The following is a 23,253-nucleotide window of genomic DNA, read 5'->3' as shown; positions in this document are numbered from 1 at the left end:
AGTATGACAAAGCGGTCACTATACTTGCCTAGAATCAAAGGTAGTGTCTACAGATTTGTTGTTCCATTTGACCATTGGTCCAGAACCCATATATATTCATATTTAACGAAGAAAAACAGAAAATCCATGCATTTGACAAGCTGGTATTAGAGAATGTTTGGCATTTTTAGTTGTGTTTGGCTATTTTTATTTTAAAAATCACTTAGATAATTAATTGAGTATTTAAAAAGTTGACAATCATTTTCAGTCAATCAACTTTCATCATTTCAATACTTCTACCTTTCTGTCCAGCAGTGACGTTACTGGTTACAGAGTCTCTGCAGTAGGCTATGACTGTATCAGTCCCTGGTTAATGTTCATGTCATATAATTGATTTCAATTTCCCGAAGGAATGAATATTAAAATAATAATTTAATCATATGTTTGTTAGGATATAGAATAAGAACCCTTCTGTCATTACAATAGGTCAGATATAGTGCAATTTAGTTTGAGCTGTAGATTTACTAAAAGAAAAGTCACGTTTCTTCCCTCTTGTCTGACTGTGAAGTGTTTCCATATGTTTGTGCTGGACCTCAGCCACTGTAGGGGGAAGCAGCTGTGTCTGTATTTCTCTTCATCTCCTGTATAATCCAGGTCACATGCAGCAACCAGGGAGACTCAAACACATACTACATGTAGTGGACGGTGAAGGGCGCAATGATGATGTTTACATTAAAGGAAAATGCTCTTCCTGTAGTCTCCGATTGATTTGGATTGTGAGGTTGATGTTTAAAACCCAAATATTTGTAGATACAAACCCTGACAGGAAAAAGAACAAATGCTGACAAACTGGGAAGTTGGTAAAATACAAAAGATTTAGTAAAAAAAAAAAAAAAAAAAAGATAGTGATCGAGTCAAACTGTGACTGGTGACAAGTCTTTCTATAATCTTTTTGCAAGGTCTTTATGATAGTCTTACTGTAGCTCATATCCTGTGTAAACACAACATGTCAAGGTGAGGCTATCTCATTTATAGCTCTGATGTGGTCATGTCTCATTAGGTAAACAATGAATATGGACAAAAGGAGTGGGATATTGGAAAAGACTGATGCCCTCAGAGGCACACATTCACACTCTTCTGTTATGGCGCTGTATTATTCTTAGTCACACTGCCGTCCTATACACACTCCCTTTCCTATGTCTGCTTCCTAAGAAGGAATCCATTTTCCTTCCTAAATGGATTCAGGCTGGAATCTGGGGCATAATACCACACAGAGAGGCCCAAAGGGGGTCTGTTAATACGTGGAGATCTTGTAGAGCAAGGTTTATGGCTTATTAAGTTTCCCAAGCATGTGATCAGTAAGTGTTTCTACAACCCAGAGGCCGCAGGTCACGCTCTCAGATGAAAGTAGAGCAGAAGTGTATGTTTTGGAGAATCAAAAACCTTTAAAAATAGGTACCTTTTCTTAAAAGTTGGTTTTGTACCACCAGTATTTTTGCTTACAGAGGTACAGCCGAACCTCACTTTAACGTTATCTACTGTGTCTACTTTAAACAATGGTATAATCATTAGGGAATACTAAAAAATTGAATAGAGAGGCTGTTTGCACAGTGACATTTTCGAGCTCCTAAAAGTTTTATTAATGTATGTCTCAACATACAAGTTCTTTGTCTGGCATCAAAAAACATGCTGGATATACGGAACAAAATGACAGCTCCACAAACATGTTTTGAAAAAATGTGCACATACAGAATATGCATGAACAAAATCAAATACATTTTTGTTCAAGGTCTTGGCACCACGGGGAGACCTATTATCAAAGACAACGATAAAGAAATGGTAAAATCAAAATTAATATTGTTACCTGCATTCTTATTTTTCCCTATTTCTATTGGTTTGGATTATGTTATTGCACCATATACCATGCCTCTTACTTGGCAGTGGATGATTACGTTTTCCCTGTGTTCAGTCAGTGATCTACCTAAATGTAACTGTACTTTTACTTCAGGCTGACTCGTCCATCATGTGCCTATTGTACATCAGAGAGAAATAATCTTAGTAGCAAAACAGAATATGCTATTTCAGTACCACTCTACTGTCAGTCTGCACTGCTAAACCGCAAAAATGTTTCCTTCCAAAACTGAGGTAATGATGTGTTGAGTCTAGGCCATCACATTATTGTTGTGTCCCAAGGACATTTCTAGCTCTGACAGATAAGTTTACTTTACAAGGTCTTTGACAGGGCTGATAAAGTAGCCATAATTCCAACTATAATTACCTGTGCTAAATCATTATAAGCAAGTAAACAGTTTGACAGAGTTCACCTCTTTTGCTTAAACAAAAAATGTAGGGGTCACTAGCCCCCAACTGATTTTATCTTTAGCAATGTGTTGTATTTGTTCATGTAGGAGATCATGTTCTTCAACCTTAATATGAAAATTAAAGTTACTATCTGTCAGATAAATGCAGTGATATAGAAAGTGTACACTGAAGTGTAGTAAAGTTGAAATATAAAGAAAAATGGATATTCTCAAGTTAAGTACACTACCTGAATAAATACCTCTGTGCTTAAGTAGCCTACAAGAACTAAGTTAATGACCCCATTCCCAACCGTGATCAACATGAATCAAAGGTCATGAAGTCAGCAGCTGATCTGATCTGTTTGTCTGTAGCACTATCTAGCGGTTAAATTGAGTAGCACACCCCCCACACACCCCCGTGCCTGCTCAGGTGAGCTGGTGAATGTTTCACCTGCATGAGATGACGTCACGACACCTTCAGGAAAAAGAAACGGTGGAGTCCGTGACCATCTCAGGCTGGTTAATTTCTCTGGTTTGGATGGCGAAACCAAATTAATACAAGTGAAGACGCGGGTTCAACTTGAAGCTGAGTTTGTGTGCACTGTAAACTCTCAGGTTGTGCTGGTGTGGGTACAAACACGATGTCGGCCTCCGCTATATTCGTGCTGGATCTGAAGGGGAAGGTAAGATCAACCCTAGAGCTCATAGTAGACACTGATGATCGCTTATTTGGATTTATACGTCTTTGAATTTACACACAAGTTATACAACTAGACACTTACCCCCCCCTTTGGCGGTGTAGGTTGAGTTTTTAACTGTTGCTTAAACTGTTAAACATTAATAGAATTTGCGTCGTTAAAAATTAATACTGAGCTTGCGACAGACTCATTCATTGGCCTTCTCAGGTACTTCCGGATACATGTCTGTCAGAGGAAAATACAGCTGGCTGCAGCCTCAAGTAACGTCATGACACCAAACAGTGAAAGTGGCCAGATGTGTTACAGCAGCTGTAAACGTGTAGTCTTTGTATCGCCATCTTTTTGTTGTTGGCAGTAACTGGCACAAAACAACCCCTCCTTTCCTGACAAGAAAATGTAACCTGACACAAGTTAGTGTGACCTGGAAAGGGGAGTGGAAGTACATATGGTTTCAGATGTTGTATGTGTGATAAAAATGGTGTGTGAGTCCAGCAACACATGATGTGGCATTTCATTTGATCTGCGACTGGTTGTTGGTTATAACCTTAGGTTGCTGGATCTTGATCAGGTGTCAGGTCTGACCTGTTTCATGTTTGTCTTATCTTTGACATCTAATCTTGTAGCATTGTAGGACATTATTCTAAAAGAAACGTCTGCTGACTATCAGGGGTTAGTTACCGAATTTCCAGTGATCACCATTTAGTTATATAATATTGTAATTGCACTCGCATTGCTAATATGTAATTGCACTATACAACATAAAATAAATCAGGCCTTACCTGACTCAGGAAGCTACCCAACTCTTGGCCCAGGCCATGGTTATCTCTCACCTTAACTACTGCAATGCCCTTCTGGCGGGCCTCCCTACATGCACAGTAAAACCCTTACAGATGGTCCAGAATGCAACAGACCGTCAATGGCACACTACTCATTGACCTGCACTGGCTACCCATGACCACCCAAATCAAATTCATGTCACTGATTCTTGCCATCGGAGTGACTTTTGGTTCTGCACCCATCTACTTGAACTCAGTCATACAGCCTTATGCTCCTTCCCGGCCACTGCATTCCTCCAAGGAATGTCGTCTAGCATTGTCATCCCTGCACACAAGGCAATTGAAGTCCAGACTGTTCTTGTCTGTGATTCCCTGACGGTGGAACAGGATACCGAATGCAATAAGAGCTGGGGTGTCCCTCTCTATCTTCAAGAATGGCTTGAAGACTCATCTCTTCTGAGAACACCTCCTCTAACACAGTAACAAGCCTAAGCAACACTTACTGTACACTTTCAGTTCACTTCTTTACCTGTTCTCCTTGCACTAATTGAATAGATGTATTACTTAGTACTTACACCAAGGTGTCCTACTGCACTGAAGCTTAAGTGATGATAGGTATATCAGCATCTTGAGGCACAAATTATTATTGTGAATAATATTTTCAAAGACTTAATGACAATTGTAGCCCATTCTGAAGAATTCTCGTCAGTTGTATCCAGTGTTACATTTAATAATTATTTCCACTATTAATTAATCCGACCATTATTTTTCTAAATAATGAATTTGAATAATAATCAGTAATCGATCATTTGGTCTGTAAAATGTTAGTTAACAAAAAATAACAATTTAATTAATCAAAGTTTAAAAACGTCTCTGTGTCTCATCTGTTTCTCTTTATGTTCAGCTTCTCCTACTTTGTATTTGGCAAATAGTTGGTACTGAAATCAGTGAGGTAATAACACCTTTTACCCAGAATCCTCTCATTAGTGAACTGAAGATAGGAATAAATGTGTCCTATATTGTGACGGATAATGACAATAATGAAGAAAAACAATTCTAACAGTATAATACAATAACAGTTAAAATGCTATTTTATATTTACCACTGTCTGACAATAACCATGTGGTGTTATTCTCTCTGCTCAGGTGTTGATTTGTCGGAACTACAAAGGCGATGTGGACATGGCAGAGATCGACCACTTCATGCCTTTACTCATGCAACATGAAGAGGAAGGGATGATCTGTCCTGTGATGGCACATGGCAGTGTTCACTTCATGTGGATCAAACACAGCAACCTGTACCGTATCCTTGTGCTGGATGTTTCACTGGCTTCATATTGAGAGGCTGGAGTCATGATGTACACAGAAATGTAGTTAGCTTTGAACTGTAACATGAAGCCCACAAGTCAAACACATTCAACTCAATTTCATTCATATGACACAGGTTACTGAGTTGTGTCCTTCGCTATAGATTATTGATAGTGACTGTAAGTTCAGGTTGAGGTTAAAATGTAGGACGATAATCAATTCCAACGATTTTAACAGTAACAAAACATGAATGTGTAGGTTCTGTGTACTCCTTGACCTGATCTCTCTACAGTGGTGGCCACCACAAACAAGAACTCCAACGCCTCCCTTGTGTACTCGTTTCTCTACAAACTAGTCGAGGTGAGTGGCACATGCATTACAATTCCATGAAGTGGTGTTTTACCATCTAAATGTTTGTTGTACATCCAGTTTCCAAGAGTAGTTTTGTGTTTAAGTGGAAAGCTGCTGAAAGATGGCAGTCAAATATAGTGGTAATTCAACTCAGAGCCTCCACAGATAAGGCTCCTGTCTGTTGTGCCTATCATGCAGGTGTTCACAGAGTACTTCAAAGAGCTGGAGGAGGAGAGCATTCAGGATAATTTCGTGGTAGTCTATGAGCTGCTGGATGAGCTGATGGATTTTGGATTCCCGCAGACAACCGACAGCAAGATCCTACAGGAGTGAGACTCACCAAAGACAAACACTGACGCACAAACAGACGTAAACATGTGATTTATATTGCCAAAGAGTGTGGTGATGGTTGAATCACAGCAGGCCATCTCTTCTCATCTCATCCCTTGCAGATACATTACTCAGGAAGGTGCCAAGCTTGAGGTGGCAAAGAGCAAGGTGCCGACAACCGTCACCAACGCTGTCTCCTGGAGGTCAGAGGGCATTAAATACAAGAAGAACGAGGTCTTTATTGATGTCATCGAATCCATCAACGTACTGGTAAGATTGGATGTGGAGCTGTTTTATAAGTATAGTGTACCGGTATAATTGTTTCCATGCTTCTGTGATACTCCATCCATTAGCTGTGTATTTCATTTAACAATTTAAACATCTGTTAGTTCAAGTAGAGAAGGATGAACTGATTTCATGCTTGTGTGTGATACTGTATTCTCTGGTGTATGTTGAGACTCATTTCTTTGTTTATTGTTTGTTTTAATTGACTAAATAAATCCCATGGTAATGATTTATTCAATTAAATAATAATGTATTCAGATTTACTGACAAGTATGTGTTGTTTATTCAGGTGAATGCCAACGGCAGTGTGATGAGCAGTGACATCGTGGGCAGCATCAAGCTGAAAACCATGCTGTCTGGGATGCCTGAACTACGCCTGGGCCTCAACGATCGAGTGCTTTTTGCCCTGACTGGACGTACGTATGCAGCACCCCTGCCTAACTATGTCTATCTGCTACTTCATTTATCTAGGAAGATATGCAGCTAATCTATCTGCTTTAATTATGTTTCCATTAATCCAACTCATTGTGTTGTTTTATGCTCAGGTGACAAGGGAAAGACAGTGGTGATGGAAGATGTTAAGTTTCACCAGTGCGTCCGTCTCTCACGTTTTGAGAGTGATCGTACAATCTCCTTCATCCCTCCAGACGGGGAGTCTGAACTGATGTCCTACCGCATCAATACTCATGTTAGTTCAGTACCAGGGATTCATACTAAAATGTTTATATTTTATTCATGTGTGCCTCACATGCTGCATGTGTTGGATGAAACGCAAAGAACTGTAAATGCATGTATTCAGTGAAGATGTTACTGATGGTGCCAGTGCCAGGTTTTATATGTCAGAAACAGCAGGGTGTGAATATATAAAGAGGTAGATAAATACATAACTAAGACTGTTGATCCCCAGATGGGAATTGTTTCAAATACGATAAGTATAACAAACCAATAGATTACAGAAATTAAATTAAAATCTATCTATTACGGTACTTTAGGCATTACATAGGATTTGTGAAATGTATTAGTTGTTAGTTGTTGTATCACTTCTTTACCTGTTCTCCTTGCACTAATTGAATAGATGTACTACTTAGTACTTAAACCAAGGTGTCCTACTGCACTGAAGCTTAAGTGATGATGGGTATATCAGCATCTTGAGGCACAAATTATTATTGTGTATAATATTTTATATATATTTTATATAAAATACAGAAATTAAATTAAAATCTATATACATATACATAGGATTTGTGAAATGTATTAGTTGTTAGTTGTTGTATTAGAAATAGTGAATTTAGTAGTATAACTCTGAAAGCCTCATTGTTATATTGGTGTTTATATAAACACATGAATTAAATTAACATGTATACTAAGTCATATACATATGTAACTAAAAAAAAGCATTTTCACATTATTTTAATTATAAAATAATTTGCATAATGAAACACTATTCTTTATCTCTTACAGGTGAAGCCTTTGATATGGATCGAATCCGTCATAGAGAAATTCTCTCACAGTAGAGTGGAAATCATGGTGAAGGTACTGACCCACTCTATTTTTAACTACACAGGCAACAGAATTACATGCATTTTTTAATATACATTTTGTGTCATTGAGTGGAGACATATGCTTTGTAAATGTCCGAAATGTTATAGCACAAGAAAGGCACAAGGAACAGAGCAAATGTTATTTATGTCATGTCTTGTGTCTCCAGTTTTTGTTTACTTTCCACTCAGTGATACCATTCACTGCAAGGAGGAGGCTCTCACACAATATCCTGCTGTATTGTGTTGTGCTTTTTAGGCAAAGGGGCAATTTAAAAAACAGTCTGTGGCAAATAATGTGGAGGTGAGGGTCCCTGTCCCCAGTGATGCTGACTCACCCAAGTTCAAAACCAGCACTGGCAATGCCAAATATGTGCCTGAGAAGAACCTGGTGGTGTGGACCATCAAGTCTTTCCCTGTAAGAAATTCACAACTCAATATCTTACATGCCATTGAGTTCAAATTATATCACTGTCTTCAATGTATATTGACACTCTGATCAAACATTGAAATTTGTTTTGTTTTTAACTCTCTTTGTGTCTTTCTCCTTGTCTGTGTATCTTTCTGTATGTCTGTCTAATCCATGTGTCTGTGTGTGCATTCATTTATCCAGGGAGGAAAAGAGTTTCTAATGAGAGCTCATTTTGGCCTGCCCAGTGTGGAGAAGGATGAGCTTGAGGGCAAACCTCCCATTACTGTCAAATTTGAAATCCCATACTTCACAGTCTCTGGAATACAGGTATGTGCACATACAGATTTTAGTGTGTTTATGGTGAGGTTCTCCTTTAATGCCAAAAAACGCACATTTCCGCTGGAACAGAGGCCCATCAGAGCATGACATATTTTACTTATATTAATATGGACAATTATAAAGCAATAAGCGACTAGTTGCAGCCTGTGCAAGGTCAAGTCAGGTTCTGTAAGAGCTGATATTGTTTTCTTCTTCTAGGGAACTGGATTTGATTTAATGATGCATATTTATGTTTCTTGCCTCAACATGTTTTGTCTCTGTCTCACTCGTTCTTTATCACCAGGTGCGATATATGAAGATAATAGAAAAAAGTGGTTACCAGGCTTTGCCCTGGGTCCGCTACATTACACAGAGTGGAGGTACATTATTAAATATTTATCAGACCTTGTTATAATAAGATAAACTGTTTTTAGAACAGAGCTGTACTATTTAGGTGATAGATGTAAAAACTGGATCACATTTAACTTTACACTAAAATTTGTTCTCTTATTATTTAGATTACCAGCTGAGGACCAATGTGTAAAACCTGAGGATTACACTACTGTATATTACTCACTTCCAGGACTTGCAGAAGAGCATCAACGATCACTTTAACTGGACTGAAAGAATCTTTAAAATTTCACCTGATCTATGTAATGTCAAAGATCTTGTTTTATGATGTATGTGTGCAATTTGAATTTAAAGTTTCTATTATGTGACCACTGCAAATTAAATGTTTAATTAAATGCTTAATTAAAAATATTCCCTTAAACAATTTGTTATTAGTAACCTTAGTATTTGTCTTGTATTCCTGTTTTTCTCATGACTTTGCAACACTCAAATAAGAGCAGATTTTGTCCTAATTTTGTAGTAACGCATTGTGCAATCACAGTCACTAAATTCCGCCTAAAATTAAAAACTTACACCCGCCTTTTTTCCACACTTGCCTCTGGAGAAATACAACCAAAGGTCAGAAATGTGAATGAATTGCCTCTGAAGACATCAACGTATATGAATCGCCCGCTTTCTTCGCTACTTGCTCTGATTGGTCGACTGCTGCTGTTACCACAGTGATAGTGTAGTAACAGAGTTGTAACCCCGCCTCTTTTACCATATATGGAAGAGCAACACCCTCGGGGCGAGCTGTGATTGGTCAGCGTGTGTTCTCTCCAATGTTTGTAAATTGTAGTCTGGAGACGCCGCTGTGAGGTTGTCAGCGCGCAAATGTATTTTCTAATGTTGATAAACCTTCCTTGTTTGGATATCATTTAAAATTTACTGGTCTTTAGAAACAGCGGGATAGAAGATCTGGGCGACGTTGTGGATCATCACTAACCGAACAAGGTATGCGTAAAAGCTCTATCTATAGTTTGCGCTCTTGTTAACGTTAGCGGTTAGCCTGGATGCTAATTGTTTGTGACATTCAGTTGACCAGGGACTCTCGGTAAAAACAAGTGCTCTCTCAGAGTTTTGTTGTTTAAACGAGTGGTTTGTCCGACCACGATCCGAGCCGATGTTACATTACGCTAGCACAGTCAGATAACATGGCGTCAACGGGGAACTGAAGCTTACGTTAGCCGGATGCTGTAGTAGCTAGCTGTAGCCGAAGTAAATCTTCCTGAATCCTAGCTTTGCTTCTGTACTGTCCGTCGTTGTTTCATTGTCATCATGAGGAGCCCGTGGTTGAGTTTCAGTGTAGTAAACTGTTCTACATCTCCTACCGAACAGGCAGGAAGAGAGCGTATAATGGTCCTTAGTCAGATGGATGCGGGCAAAGCTTTGACGGCGGCAGCAGCCAAAGGGAATACGAGCGAGGTGCAAAGGATCCTGGAGGAAAGCAGAGTGCATCCTGATACCCTCAATGAATTTGGCAGGACTGCGCTGCAGGTGAGGACCAGTCACTATGCTCAAATGGTCATACATGATTCATGTTTACCGAGGTATGAACTGCACAAATACGTATACTGTAATAACAACATGTTAGTCCAGGCTGCTTGTCAGTTATAGAATCATCCTCTCTCCTGCTGACACACAGTACACCGTGAGAGGCTGTCTCGAATTTTCTCTGAACAGTTTCCACTTAAAAATGTGTTGTAGCGCCGTGTTTTTAAGAAAAGTGTATGTTTTACGTTAAAATAGAGAAGTGCCAAAATCCCAGTAGGCCTACCCGATATTATGTAGAAACCAGGTAGCACAATGTGGAATATTTTATTATATGACTCACTACAAATCCATTAAAAAACGATATACACGCAGTTGCCCATTCATTAGGTACACTGTAAGCTAATGGCACTGTAATACAACAGCCCTGCTTTATATCCTACCTTCATGAACCCTGTAATATTCAGTTCAGGTGTTGATTCAACTTTAATTCAATTTAATTTAATTCAACTGTTAAATTGATAAGTGGTTCTAATATTTTGTCCCCTTTTTACATCAGATAGGGTCGATGACAAAGGATTGTGTTAGGATAGTGATTTAAAAAACAAACAAAAAAAAAGATTTTATGTGTATAAATAGTGAAAATTATCCATCGCAATTTCCCAGACCCAAAGATATTTAATGTACAATAAAATAATACAGCGAAAAGCAGCCAGTCCTTACATTTGAGAAAACCAAGCATCCAGAAAATGTGTGGCATTTTGCCTGATAATTTACTGAGCTGAGTAAGTTTTCATATAGAGCGGGTCTGGGCCATACTCTTCATAACATGAAAACAGAGACCCAACAAGTTTCTGTTTTTCAAGTTTTAATTCTTTACCAGGTCCCATTTGATATAATTTCATGATAATGGCTTTTAGGACTACAACAAAACATTTACAGGTTTTGTAGTCTCATCTTCTTCACATGGAACAGTTAAAAGCCTTTGTATTTGAGAGAGTGCCACAACCTGCCATTTATACACAGGTGTTAAATTTTCTATGTGCTCTTGTTGTCTCTCTAATATCTCCTGCAGGTGATGATGATGGGGAACTCCAAGATTGCCAGTTTGCTGTTGGAAAAGGGAGCAGACCCCAATGTCCAGGACAAACACGGGATAGCGCCTGTCCATGATGCAGCCCGAACTGGATTCCTGGACACTCTGCGGGTTCTGGTGGAGTATGGTGCTTCAGTAAACATCCCGGACCAAAGTGGTGCTCTGCCTATCCACATAGCCATCCGGGAAGGCCACCGGGATGTTGTGGAGTTCTTGGCGCCCCAGTCTGATCTGAAGCACACCAACATCAGCGGGCAGACAGCGATAGACGTGGCCCGATGTGTGCCTGATATGATTGACTTGCTTTTCACTGACATTCATAGTTAGTCAGAAGTCTGGGTGCTGGGTGCCTTCTGGTAACCATAACCTCACACTTTTCTTTTGCTTCAGACCTGGTGACTTGAATTCATTGCTGTGTAAAGAATTATTTTTTTTGTTAATAGTGGCTCAGCATTAATGTGACACAGGACACATTGTCTTGGCAGCTTATTTTCAGTGGATGGGTGGCTATATACAGTAGACACCTCTTTTGCACAGTGCAATTTAGGCACCTTATATATATATATATGTATATGTATATATATATATCTGTTTTCCCTATTAATTGGGAGTGCACATTTGTAGATAGTTTTCCCTCAGTGTTTTGTAATTATTGCATTATTTCCATTGTGTAAGAATTATAACAGTTGATACAATGTATGTTTTTTAAAATTTTACAAACTTGACATGGTGCACCCTGATTGCTTTGCATAGTTGTGTTTCTCTTAATTAGATGTACTTAGACTTTGAATTTACCCTTATTTATTGTTGAAATAGGACTGAATATTCCTGTGACTTTGTAAATAGCGACATTTATTGTGATTTGTTGAAATGTTATTTATATAAATACTTTTAAAACAAAAGTGAGATTATTCACTTTACTATTTGAAGATGAAAGCACAAAATAAAGTGTTGAACTTGAAGTTTGGAAGTCATCGTGTGGATTTTGTACATTAAACTGTGTTTGTCAAGGCAATCAGGTAAACTGATTCCAGGGGTGTAGCTACCACTGTTGATGGGGGTGCTATAAAGAAATGTGTTACACTGAAATTAAGTGTAATTAAATAATGACCGTCATGTAGAAGGTCACTGGTTCCGAAACCGAAACAGGGGTGACAAGATGAATAACAAGAAAGGGGGGATGACAAACTGTTCTGCTACATAAATGTTTAAGTTTTATCTTCTCTTTTAGAAGAATTATTTAAATGTAGTGGTGGAACTGCTCACTACTCAGTAATGACAAGGGGTAAGTATTGCTTCATTTTGGCGGGTCAGCAGGCAAGAGTCTTGGAAAACACTGATGTTGGGAGATGAAATTTACAGAACGTCTTGGACTCTGCATTTCTAAAATCCTGGATATGATTGACTCATTATTTTTTGCATTTTAAAGTGATTTCAAACTCCAAGGCTCTATTAAAATTGAATATTATTGGCATATAGAAACATAAAAAAGAATACCTGTATTGAAGCAGACATGAAATGAACTAATTTGTTTAAATTTGGCTGACTAAAGATATCTTCAATAAACCATGTTAACAGCATGGCATGTTACTTTACATTCATACTAACCTGCTATACCTTCAGACACAAATCAGAGTGTTTTTTTTTCTGTTAACTGCTACATACTGTATATCCTCAAGCGTCTAGCACTTCCCCAAGGTGATCCATCAAGGACATTTATAATAACTGCACACTGGAATTCACCGCACAATGAAAACCCTCTCAAAGGTCACACAGATAGCTGGATTGAAACTCTAAATGAATGAGGGCCCTGTTTTGTTGAGGCTTGTAGGTAACGGCAGCACAGTTTGCTGATGTTTGTGCTCTGGGCTCTTGTGGTACAATGGGTATTTTGTTTTTTTTTTTCTGTGCCACAGGCCAACTTCACCAGCCGAGAAAGGAGATACAGTTCAGCTACTGTGCTGCCAGTTCTCTGCAGAGAGAGAGAGAGAAAAAAAAGTCAGCACAGTTAAATGTATTTGTAAATTTCTCACCAATTTTTCTGAGTTGACTTGACAGGGATATCATAGACACTTGCATTGAACTGGAGAGTAACTTGTCTAACATACTTTTACTTTACTTGAGCATTTCCATTTCATCATACTTTATACATCACTACATTTCAGGAGGAAATCATTGTACTTTTTACACCACTATATTTATTTGCTAGCTATATCTATAAGTGAGAGTTTACATACCAGATATATAATCAGCCTGTAAATAATGATTTGGCTCTACCCTGACCCTGACCATTCATGTTCAGTATTCATTATATAAGAGGTACAGAGCCATTTTAAAAACTTTTATTATTCTAACTTTTGATACTTGTATTTTTACTAAAAATTAGATTATGAATGCATGAGCTTTTTTTACTGTGTGGTAATGCTACTTAACTAAAGGGTCTGAACACTGCACTTCTGCTACCACTGGATTTAATAGTCTGCAGTCGGAGGTTGTTTTCACCTTCCTGTTTCAGATTTACATAGTCCCACACATGCTGAAGTGCACAGTCCAACCACAGTATTTGACTTCTGGGCATTGAACAACTCAACAGCTGGAGTTGCTAGGGGTTAAATGTCTGCCTCAAGGGCACTTCAGCAGTAGCTGTTGAAGAGAACAAAAAAAAAATAGTCATTCACTCTCCCCACCCATATTTATTCCCCACCCAGCCATTCTTGGGTTTTGAAACAAATCTTCCGGTCAGAGGTCAGCTTCTCTATCTTCTGTGCTACCACTCCCTCATCTTGTGTAATAAAGACACACAACAATGAATAATATTTAAGTATTTTCCCACCCTGACAACTAAATCAGCCACAAAACTGCAGTAACAAGGACAGTGAAAAACACACGGCCAAACAGACTTGCACCCAGCCACTAGGTAGAGCTGCCTGACTTCACTGTGCACAGATGTGGGTGTGTCGTGAGATGTGCCAAAAAAAAAAAAAGGATCCCTGTATAAACACTGTTGTGGTTGGTTTGTTCTGCAGGTTGGGGGAGAGATAAGTTTGCAAGCAGCAAAGGATAGTGGGAGTAGACAAGAAAAACCTGTCAGCCTACTCCTTCAAAGATATACATACACGTGTGTGAATACACAATCACAAGATTGAGGGAAAATAAGATGAGTCAAGAGTCTGATGAGAGAACTCCGGTTCCTGTTAAAAATGAAAGACTGTGACAAAGGAATGCATAGTCTGAGACGCCCGTCTGATTGATTGTGTGCCACTGGTGACATTTTAAACCGGTTCCTCTTTTTAAAGGATATTTGGGGTGTTTTTGACTTTATTAGGTAGTAGACAGTGAAGAGCTGACAGGAAATGAGAGGAGAGAAAGATGGGGAATAACATGTAGCAGACTTGAACTGATACCCTGCCTCCACAGGGATGCCCCTTACCTCTTTTAGAGCTCCGTCAATTAGCTGGTTAATTGGGCAACATAAAATTTATTTTGGCAATTAACTGTCTAAATCATTTTTCAAAGCAACTATGCCAAAATGTGATTGTTTCTAGGTTATCAAGTACGTGAATTTGCAGCTTTTCCTCATCTTACATTACAGTCAACTGATCCTCTTTGGACTTGGGCAAACAAAACAAGACATTTAAAGACATCACTTTTGGTTCTAGGAAATAGTTTTTACTGTTGGTTGTTTTCTAGACCAAACCGATAATTGATTTATCGGCATATTATTAGTTTGCTGCAGCTCTACACAGTGTTCACATGCCCATATGTAGACTGAAAGCGTTTTTGTTCACTATAATCATTCTTACTGTCTGTACTAGATGTGAATATGAATGCAGTGTAAAAAATAATGGACAAAACTCACAGTTCTTGTTTTGTATTAAAATGCATTATGAAGTTCAGCTGAAGCTAATAAGAGGCTTCAACAGTCTGAGTTAATCAAATCAAGTGGGTATCCTCCAGCCTCTTTAGTCTGAAATGACAATGTTTTTCTTTGCTGAAGCCACATTGAATGGTCAATATGGACAGGAGGAATGTTTAGATTGATCAATGACTCTTTCAATGAACTGCACATATGGGCATGTTAGCATCATAGCAAGATAAAAAGAAAGATAAAGATAAAAAAAAATCCAAACCCATCCCTGAAGCTTTCTTAGAGCTCTCATTCATGGGTGTTTAAAATATACAATATAAAAGATATAAAAGTTTAGTATGGTGGTAAAATGATATAAAACATCTTATGAGTTATGGACTTTGATACCAATTTACTGTAAGTCATACGGAAAAATTTGGGTTGAAGTCACAAGTAGCAAGTCATTGTACACTGTCGACAGATACTGTAACATGCTCTGTTAGATTGTTCACACTTTGACACAGTTCATCAAGCAGCAAGGAATCATGGGCAGCAGGCACTGAATCCTAATCTTTCAAAAATTGGAACAACAGAAACTCACATGGTAGGGAGGAAGTTTCCCAATCGGATTTTCCTACTCAAATGTAAATACTGGGTTAGACAACCAGTCCTCTAGCAGCACACTCCACAAGTATGACAATGGCAGCAGTTGCAGCATTTCAGACTGAAGTTATCACCTCAAACAACTTAAAGCAACCCTTTACATAACATGTTGTTGGTTATTTCCAGCCAAGCCATAGTTACCCTGATGCAATCACATCTGTTTTGGTTAATGCTGGTGACACACTCGACCGCCACCTTCAGTGAGAGGAAAAGGAATATGGAAATGATTGACAAAGCATTATAACAGTAGGCATGTAATTCTGGGTATGCACCTCTAGAAAATTCCACACTTCAATCCTCCTCTCTCTCTTTTTTTTTTGTTGACAACTTCCCGCATGAAAAAAAACATCTAAATAATAAAACATGAAAGAAATAAACACAAGAGTTTGATGGAGGTGTGTGGCAGCATGGGCAGGTCAGTGTATGCTCAAATATGACTGAGGTATGTCTATAAACTGAAGCCATTCTGAAGCCATGCAAGCCAGGACATGACTGAGCTGCAGTTCAGGCAGAACTGTGGAAGTCCTGACTAAGTAATACAGATTTGTTATGCATATCTGAGTCTGAGAACGGAACACAGGGAAAAAGAAATTAGTTACTACAATGACCTCCTGTCTAGCAGCAGAAACTTTTAGGACATTTTATTTCCTTGTTTCAGGCACTTATTTGCACTAGTTTATGATGTGCAAAATAAACATCATATTGTTCTGTAATTTTACATCTTATTACTCAAATTGGATAATAGTGTTGTTTTGGAAATCACATCCTGTTTTCCCCTTATTTTACTGTATAAGTTAAGAAAAATTGTGATAAAGACGTAGTAACAATAAAACAGGGAAGCAAAATTGAAATTCTTGGGAAGCCATTAATTCATACATAGTGTGTTAAAAGAAAAATACTCTGTATCACCCATTACCAAAGGCATTACTGTACTCAACATATTACTCATCCAAAAGGTATTTCAAAGGCAGTACTTTTGTCTCCTTTCTCGCTGTAAGTGATTATTTATTGTGTCCTGCTTTTCACACTGAATATCATGTTGAATTGACCGTTGTCTGATTCATAATATCCTGCATGAATTCAGTCTTTCCTCCATTCGACAGAATGTGTGAATAGAGGAATGGACACCTATTATTCTGATACTGAAAGGCTTTTTCTTCCTCCACTTGTTTGGTGCCTGAAAGGGCGCAACGTGAGCCGCCTCACTGTGGAAAACGTTTCTTCATGCTGTATAAACCTGTCCAACAGGATATAGTACAGGGAGAAAAACCCCCTGACTGTTACTCTGAAGAACCCACAAAATATTCAGTAAACAAAACTCTGAGTGATAATAGTAGCAATTTGAACCCTGATGAAGTGTTGAGTGCTTGTCTCATCCACACATAACAGTATCCTGATCCTGCATCTATAAAAATCCTTGTTAAACTTTACATTAATCCAGTTTTGTAAAAAATAAATGCAGCAATGTATTTACAAGACATCTATTAACTTGGTAAAATATTTTTTTTTTAAAAATTGTATTTTTAAGAAAATGCATACAATAACATGTGCAAGTTGATTAATTACGCACTGACACAGATTGGAACAAATTTAATGACGACTGATTGTGTATATATGTTTAGTTTCTTTTGGGGTCAGTTATGGGTTTGGTTATGGTTTTCCTTTTGTTCTGCATTCCCTCTAATACCATGGATCAATACTCTGTGCAAGTCAGACCAACATTGCGCACCACGTTACACTGAGAAAAGATGAGTCCATTAGCTCTACAAAATTAGCTTTTGTTCAGCCTGCCTCGTACATCTGATGGCAGCAGATCGAGCAGGCTCTCTTCTACTATCAACCCACTGTCAGACAGCAGGGGACAGTCCCCAATCTCCAGAGGCAGAGACTCCAGGCGGTTCCCTTTAATCTCCAGCCGGACCAGCTGGACCAGGTTGGCCACTCTGGAGCTAAGATACGACAGGCAGTTGTTTCCAAGAGCCAAAGTTTTTAGCTTTTTACAGGAGAACAGCTCCTCTGGCACCATCTCTAAAGAGTTGAAAGCAGCGGAGAGGAACTGGAGGCCCTGTGGGATGCCCACCTCAGGAGGTAGAGAGGTGAGCTGGTTGTGGGAGACATCAAGGTGCCTGAGCTTGGTGCAATAAAACAGTCGAGATGGAAGCTTTTGTAGCTTGTTCCAGCTAATGTCCAGCGTCTCTATGGAGTGCAGCTTACTGATGTGATCAGGGATGTAGGTGATTTTGTTGTGCCACAGTCGGAGCGTCACTAAGCGGCGGCAGTGCTGTAAGCTCAGAATCTCCTCCACAGTGGTCAGTTTGTTTTCTTTCAGGTCCAACTCCTGCAAATTGTCCAGGCTGAAGACAGCACTTGGGATGCGCTCCAACTCACAGCCCACTAACTCCAATGAGACCAGGTTGGTTAACTTCTTCAGGCTACTAAACGCTTGGATCTTGACACCTTCGTTATAGATGGACAACTTCTGCAGCTGCAACGCTACATCCCCTATACTGGGTGGGATCTTTGTAAGGTTGGAGCGGAGGCTGAGAACTCTGAGAGCTTTAAGCCCTCGGAAGGAGTCCAGAGTGGCACTTCTGGACACCTCATTGGTTAAAGGACCATTCAGATGTAACTCCTCCAGGCCATGGAGGGTGTACATCCAAATAGGCACCTCTTCTAAACTTTCAAAAGCTAGGCGCAGGGTCTTTAAATGTTCCTTGAGGTGGTTCAGGGCAGGCAGCTGGAGCTTTGCAGGGCAGAAGATCAGTGATAACTCCCGAAGAGATTCTAGCTTTGCCACGCTATGTGAGATGGTGACGTTTTTAACTTGCTCCAGTTTGAGTGATTCCACTTCAGAGATCTCAAAGACTGTGTCAGGAAGCCCCGGTAACATTAACAGGTGGAGCTCCAACAAGTTATTGGTGTTCTTTGAAAGACGGGTGCGCAGCTTTTTGGCAGTCCACTCATGGTTGAGGTTGAGCTGATGCAGACGACTCTCACTAACCTCAGAAAGAAAGACTGCAAATCTTTTAGAGTAAAGGGCATCATATTGGTCCACAAGGTGCAGGAGGAACGCAAAGTCATTCTTTACATCTGGTATGTCGTTAATACCTGTTTCTAGTCTGACCTGCTCAAAGGAGTACTCCTTCAGAGGCCGATGGAAAAGCCAGTAGAGGGTGTAGATGCACAGAAGTCCATACACTCCCACGAAGCAGATATAGCAATAGGCAAGCTTGGAGAAAAGATGGGCTTTGGTGTGGTTACAGCAATAGATATCAAAACCAGTCAGCTCAGGAGGAACAAAACAGCGCACTACTATCTCAATGTTCGGTACCAGCACTGCAGTGTAGATAATGATTACAAGGAACTTGAAGACCTTCAGTGATGTTTGTAGCACATGCATGACATACAAGATGTCTGCCTCCTCTACATGAGTCCTGAACTTCTTCACCTTTTCAAATAGAGCTTTGGCCTGCTCTCCTTCCTTCTTATCTAAGACAGAAGGGGTCGACTGAGACTCTGGCTTCTTTTCTGGATTAGACTTGATAGTAGCGGATTGAAGAAGCCCCACAGTCTCCTCCTCATCTGCTCGTCGCTCTGTGGGATAATTTGAGATGGTATTCCTTCTCCAACTAACCAGTTTCTCCTCTCCCCTTTCCTCAGAAACTTCACTCAGGGCCCTCGTGGTCCATGGTGAATCAAAGCACTTCCCGAGGATTGTCACAAAGAGGTCAATTTTAGAAGATGTCCCAGGGAACTTGAACCAGAAGCTACTTGCTACCATGAAAATCACAGTGTGGATCACAACGAGGTATGGGAAGTACTTAGCATACCAGTGGACGAACCTCTCATAGCAATAGTGGTTGACAAACACATATTGGTGGATGTCCAGATTGTTCTTGCGGCCAAACACCTCCTGGATGATGGGGCTCGCAGGTTTGACCAGCGTGTGCTGCAACGTGTCATTCTCCCTGTAGGTTCGGATGTGGCTGCAGTCGATTACCTCGGGCGTTGGGCTGGTGAAGTGACTGGGCAGGCAAGAAATCTTGTCTTGGGTTAGCTGTGGGGAATAGATGCATGAATGAATGATTAAAGTCATGAATCCTTTCTGCATATTAAATGTATATTTGAACTGCCTTATACTAACAAATGACAAATTAGAGTTAACGAGACTTTGAATCTGTGCCAAGGAGCATTGAAGCTGTTCAGAAGGCCCAAGATCTTACTCTTGTTACATGGCTCAAGGAATGGCAATGTTGGACAATCAACCACTTTGTTCCAAACTAAACTATCTCAACAACTATTGGATTTATTGTAATGAAATTTTGTACATTCATGGTCCTCAGAGGAGGAATCCTGATAAGGAGGTTGCCATTTTTACTTTTGGTTAAATGTCCAAACAACTTTTGAATGGACTGCCATGAAATCTGGTACAGAAATTCATGGTTCCAGGATGATGAATCCTAATAACCACATTTATCACTCTTTGACATTTTAAAAAGACGGTTTACAAGATGGTTAACATAGGAAAAACATTGTACCCTCACCATGTTAGCATTTAGCTCATAGTGCTGCTAACATAGCTGCAGACTCTTTGTCCTTTAATTTCCTTTCCTTTAATTTGTATATGAAAAAATGGTTTGCACTAATTTGTAACAGTAAATAGTACATTTGTTGGGGACTATTTTCATTAATGGATTCATATACATATGCTGCTGTGGTGAGTATTGACAGCAGCAGGACAACGTATATACTGCATGATTACTCAAAATAAAGTACGGTGCTCATGTTCATCAGAATAAAGGAACATATCACCCAGGTGTGTTTTCAATATTTTGAGACAACAATGAAGGTGTGTGGCACAGAGGAATAAGCTATATTTTAGTTTGTAAGTGTATAAATAAAGTGTATAAATTCTCCCAACAGTGCACAATTGAATACAAAATAATTTTATAGATCACAGTTTTTTGAATAAACCAAATTCCATGCGTTTTAAGACTTTTCAAGACTTACAGATACCCTGTAATCAGAGGTGATAAGCAAACACAGCTTCAGTCTTTACATTGGTATTTAGCATAGCCTGGGTATTTTAACAGTTAAACTTCTGAACCAGTAAAACTTGTAGTGCCTGTACATGATATAGTTCTTTAGGCAGCTGCCTCAGGGTGCAGTTTACTGGTATTCGTTAAGGTGTTTCCTCTGGACAGGTCTTCTGTTGTCAGTAAGTCTATCTCAGTAAAGTTGCACTAATTGCAGGAATGGACTCTTCCTGCTTTTGCTCTTTATAAAGCAACACCCACACCTTTCTCACAGAGAGACAACGTGTTAACGAAACAACAAGTAGCAGAAGTTACTCTCACATCTTAATCCCGTTGCTTTTCTCCTGTGCTATTTTACTGTGACACAGAAATAATAGTCAGGCAGTGAGAGACACATTAAGCAGCAAGTTAGTGATCTGAATCTGCAGTAAGTGGGTCAAGAGAGACAAGTTAGTTCAGTTACACTGTCTGTGTTTTCGCCTGACTTGGAGGTCAGATAATGTAGGAATTGCTCTGCTGTGTGCCATAAAACAAAGTGGAGGGTTTGTGGGAACAAAATAACAAAAGTTATTTTGATATGCCACAACAGATAAAAATTATGCAAATGTCTCATCAGGCAGGTTAGGTTGTATTAGGTTAGTAATGGTTACTAAATAGGTTAAGTGGCCTGTTTGTAGATGCCTCACCTGCAAGGTGCACCCAAACACTCCAATCATTAGCATAACAATGCACAGGTACTCTGAGAAAACATCCCACCATGGTTTCAAGACCCGATACTTTGAGTTCAGCTCTGCGCCGAGGTTTCTGAATTCACCCACTGGGATCATCCTGGCTGCTGCTCCACACTGATGAAAGAAACGAGTGGCTGTGAACACTGAGGCTAAAATAGGTTTCCAACACAGTGCAGCCTCTGGAGAACATCTTGTCAAAGGTTTTAAAGTCACATGACACAGAAAGACACATGGTGTACAAACACAATATATTTTCAGGAGTGAATACTTGGGTTCGTTATATAGACAGCGACTGCATTAGGCATCTGCGGGCTTGAGTGAATAAACAGACTGTTCCTGTGCTGAGGGCGGGTTTAAGGTGGATAAACTAGTTTGACAACAATGTCTGACAAAAAGTAACTCCAAGGAAAGGGTTGCCGAAATTTCTCAAGGTATTTTTTTCCCCAGAGAATAAGAGTAAAAAAAACCCAAGAAAGTCCCATAAATACTCAACCCCTTAAAAAAACACCACTAGGCTATATCCAAAATAGCCAGTTAGCCAAATTTATTTCTGATGTAAAGTGTTTCAAAGTGACACTTAACATGAGTCAACAAGTAGACAAACCACTGCAGCAAACTTCTTCTTTCTAACCAACCACTTTCTTCTTTAATCATCTTTCTAAACATTTTTACTTCTTTGTAGGTAAAAGAGACATTTTAACATCACACCATGAAAGGGACTGGCTTTCATAATAGCTAATTTATATAGACAAATCTACAGAGTCGCATGTACATGTTCTACTGTCCATTAACTTATTTGTCTTTGAAAGAGTTGTAAGTGTGTCTTCACCATCAGCACATACAGTAGGGCTTAAATAAACTAATCTGTGGTATTCAGCTTTAACCAGGTGAACTTAACTTACCTGCGCCAGAAGAAGATCCACTGGTGTCCGGTGAGTATCGGGATCGGGACTCTGTTTTTCATGGTTAAAGACGAGCGCACCGGTGTCAAGTTACCTAGAAACAACACAGCACATCCGGACAAGATTTTCAAAATAGACCCATTCTCAACAAGTCAATACAGCAGTTTTGAGTGCTAACTTTACAAACGATAAGAAAATAAAGAGACTTAAAATGTATCCTACTGTAGATTATGGGGACCTCTCTGAATTAATGTTTTTAAATCGATTTAATCACTCGATTTCTCTTATATTATTCCTAGTTGCAGCTTTCACTCTATTGTCCTTCAAAAACCTAATTTGACCACAATTTACTTCTTCCTATTCCTTTTTTGCAGGTTCAATTCGTTATGTATTTTAATCTATTATCACATTTGACTATTTTACATTTTTGTCTCTTTTGTTAATTTCACTATGATAAAAAGCAAAAAAAAAAAGAACACTTAACACAAACATAAAAAAATAGGAGATTGTGTAATAAGTACTTTTTAATGTATCATAATGTATCACTTCTATTGTTGAATCATATGGGTGTTGCCTGGTAAATTTATGGATGTAGACTTCTAACAGTACTTGACTTGTGTAATGCAATATAAAGCATCTATCTCAAATGCATTAAAAGGATGACAATCTTTTTTTTTTTTATCGAATAAGATGTTACTGCAGCTCAAGCAGTTTTGCTTTGTTGAGGGCTGCAGTAGCCTCTCTCAGTTTGGCAGGATTAGATCTTGATACTTTTGTAAGCCCACATAAGCAGGGAAGTTTTC

At 39.1% G+C, this 23,253-nt stretch overlaps 3 protein-coding genes across 4 annotated transcripts; 2 read left to right on the top strand and 1 right to left on the bottom strand.

Moving 5' to 3' along the window:
• Nucleotides 1-2,729: 2,729 nt before the first annotated feature.
• Nucleotides 2,730-9,071, top strand: ap1m2 (adaptor related protein complex 1 subunit mu 2). Its single transcript, XM_056372464.1, has 12 exons — nt 2,730-2,962; nt 4,899-5,055; nt 5,353-5,420; nt 5,610-5,740; nt 5,864-6,011; nt 6,316-6,442; nt 6,572-6,714; nt 7,488-7,559; nt 7,824-7,982; nt 8,178-8,303; nt 8,599-8,674; nt 8,813-9,071. Exons 1-12 carry the CDS (start codon nt 2,921-2,923, stop codon nt 8,836-8,838), a joined length of 1,275 nt encoding a protein of 424 aa, XP_056228439.1. The 5' UTR covers nt 2,730-2,920; the 3' UTR covers nt 8,839-9,071.
• Nucleotides 9,072-9,453: 382 nt separating this feature from the next.
• cdkn2d (cyclin-dependent kinase inhibitor 2D (p19, inhibits CDK4)) lies at nt 9,454-12,233 on the top strand. Its single transcript, XM_056372466.1, has 3 exons — nt 9,454-9,638; nt 10,023-10,181; nt 11,251-12,233. The coding sequence occupies exons 2-3, from the start codon at nt 10,041-10,043 to the stop codon at nt 11,596-11,598; spliced, it is 489 nt and encodes a 162-aa protein (XP_056228441.1). The 5' UTR covers nt 9,454-9,638; nt 10,023-10,040; the 3' UTR covers nt 11,599-12,233.
• A 3,270-nt stretch (nt 12,234-15,503) lies between these two features.
• On the bottom strand, nt 15,504-22,820 carry si:zfos-323e3.4 (volume-regulated anion channel subunit LRRC8C). Of its 2 annotated transcripts, XM_056372458.1 has the most exons (3): nt 22,451-22,820; nt 21,504-21,662; nt 15,504-19,838 (listed from the first exon to the last, which is right to left on the bottom strand). In XM_056372458.1, exons 2-3 carry the CDS (start codon nt 21,642-21,644, stop codon nt 17,553-17,555), a joined length of 2,427 nt encoding a protein of 808 aa, XP_056228433.1. In that variant the 5' UTR covers nt 21,645-21,662; nt 22,451-22,820; the 3' UTR covers nt 15,504-17,552. The 2 variants fall into 2 exon arrangements, with proteins under 2 accessions (XP_056228433.1, XP_056228434.1); XM_056372459.1 differs by lacking the exon at nt 21,504-21,662 and having other exon boundaries at nt 22,451-22,539.
• Between the last annotated feature and the right edge of the window lie 433 nt (nt 22,821-23,253).

The sequence above is a fragment of the Seriola aureovittata genome, chromosome 3, assembly GCF_021018895.1.
Source record: "Seriola aureovittata isolate HTS-2021-v1 ecotype China chromosome 3, ASM2101889v1, whole genome shotgun sequence".
Classification (NCBI taxonomy): Eukaryota; Metazoa; Chordata; class Actinopteri; order Carangiformes; family Carangidae; genus Seriola; species Seriola aureovittata.
The sequence above is the reverse complement of the archived record's forward strand: the minus strand, read 5'-3'. Positions and strand labels throughout refer to the sequence as shown.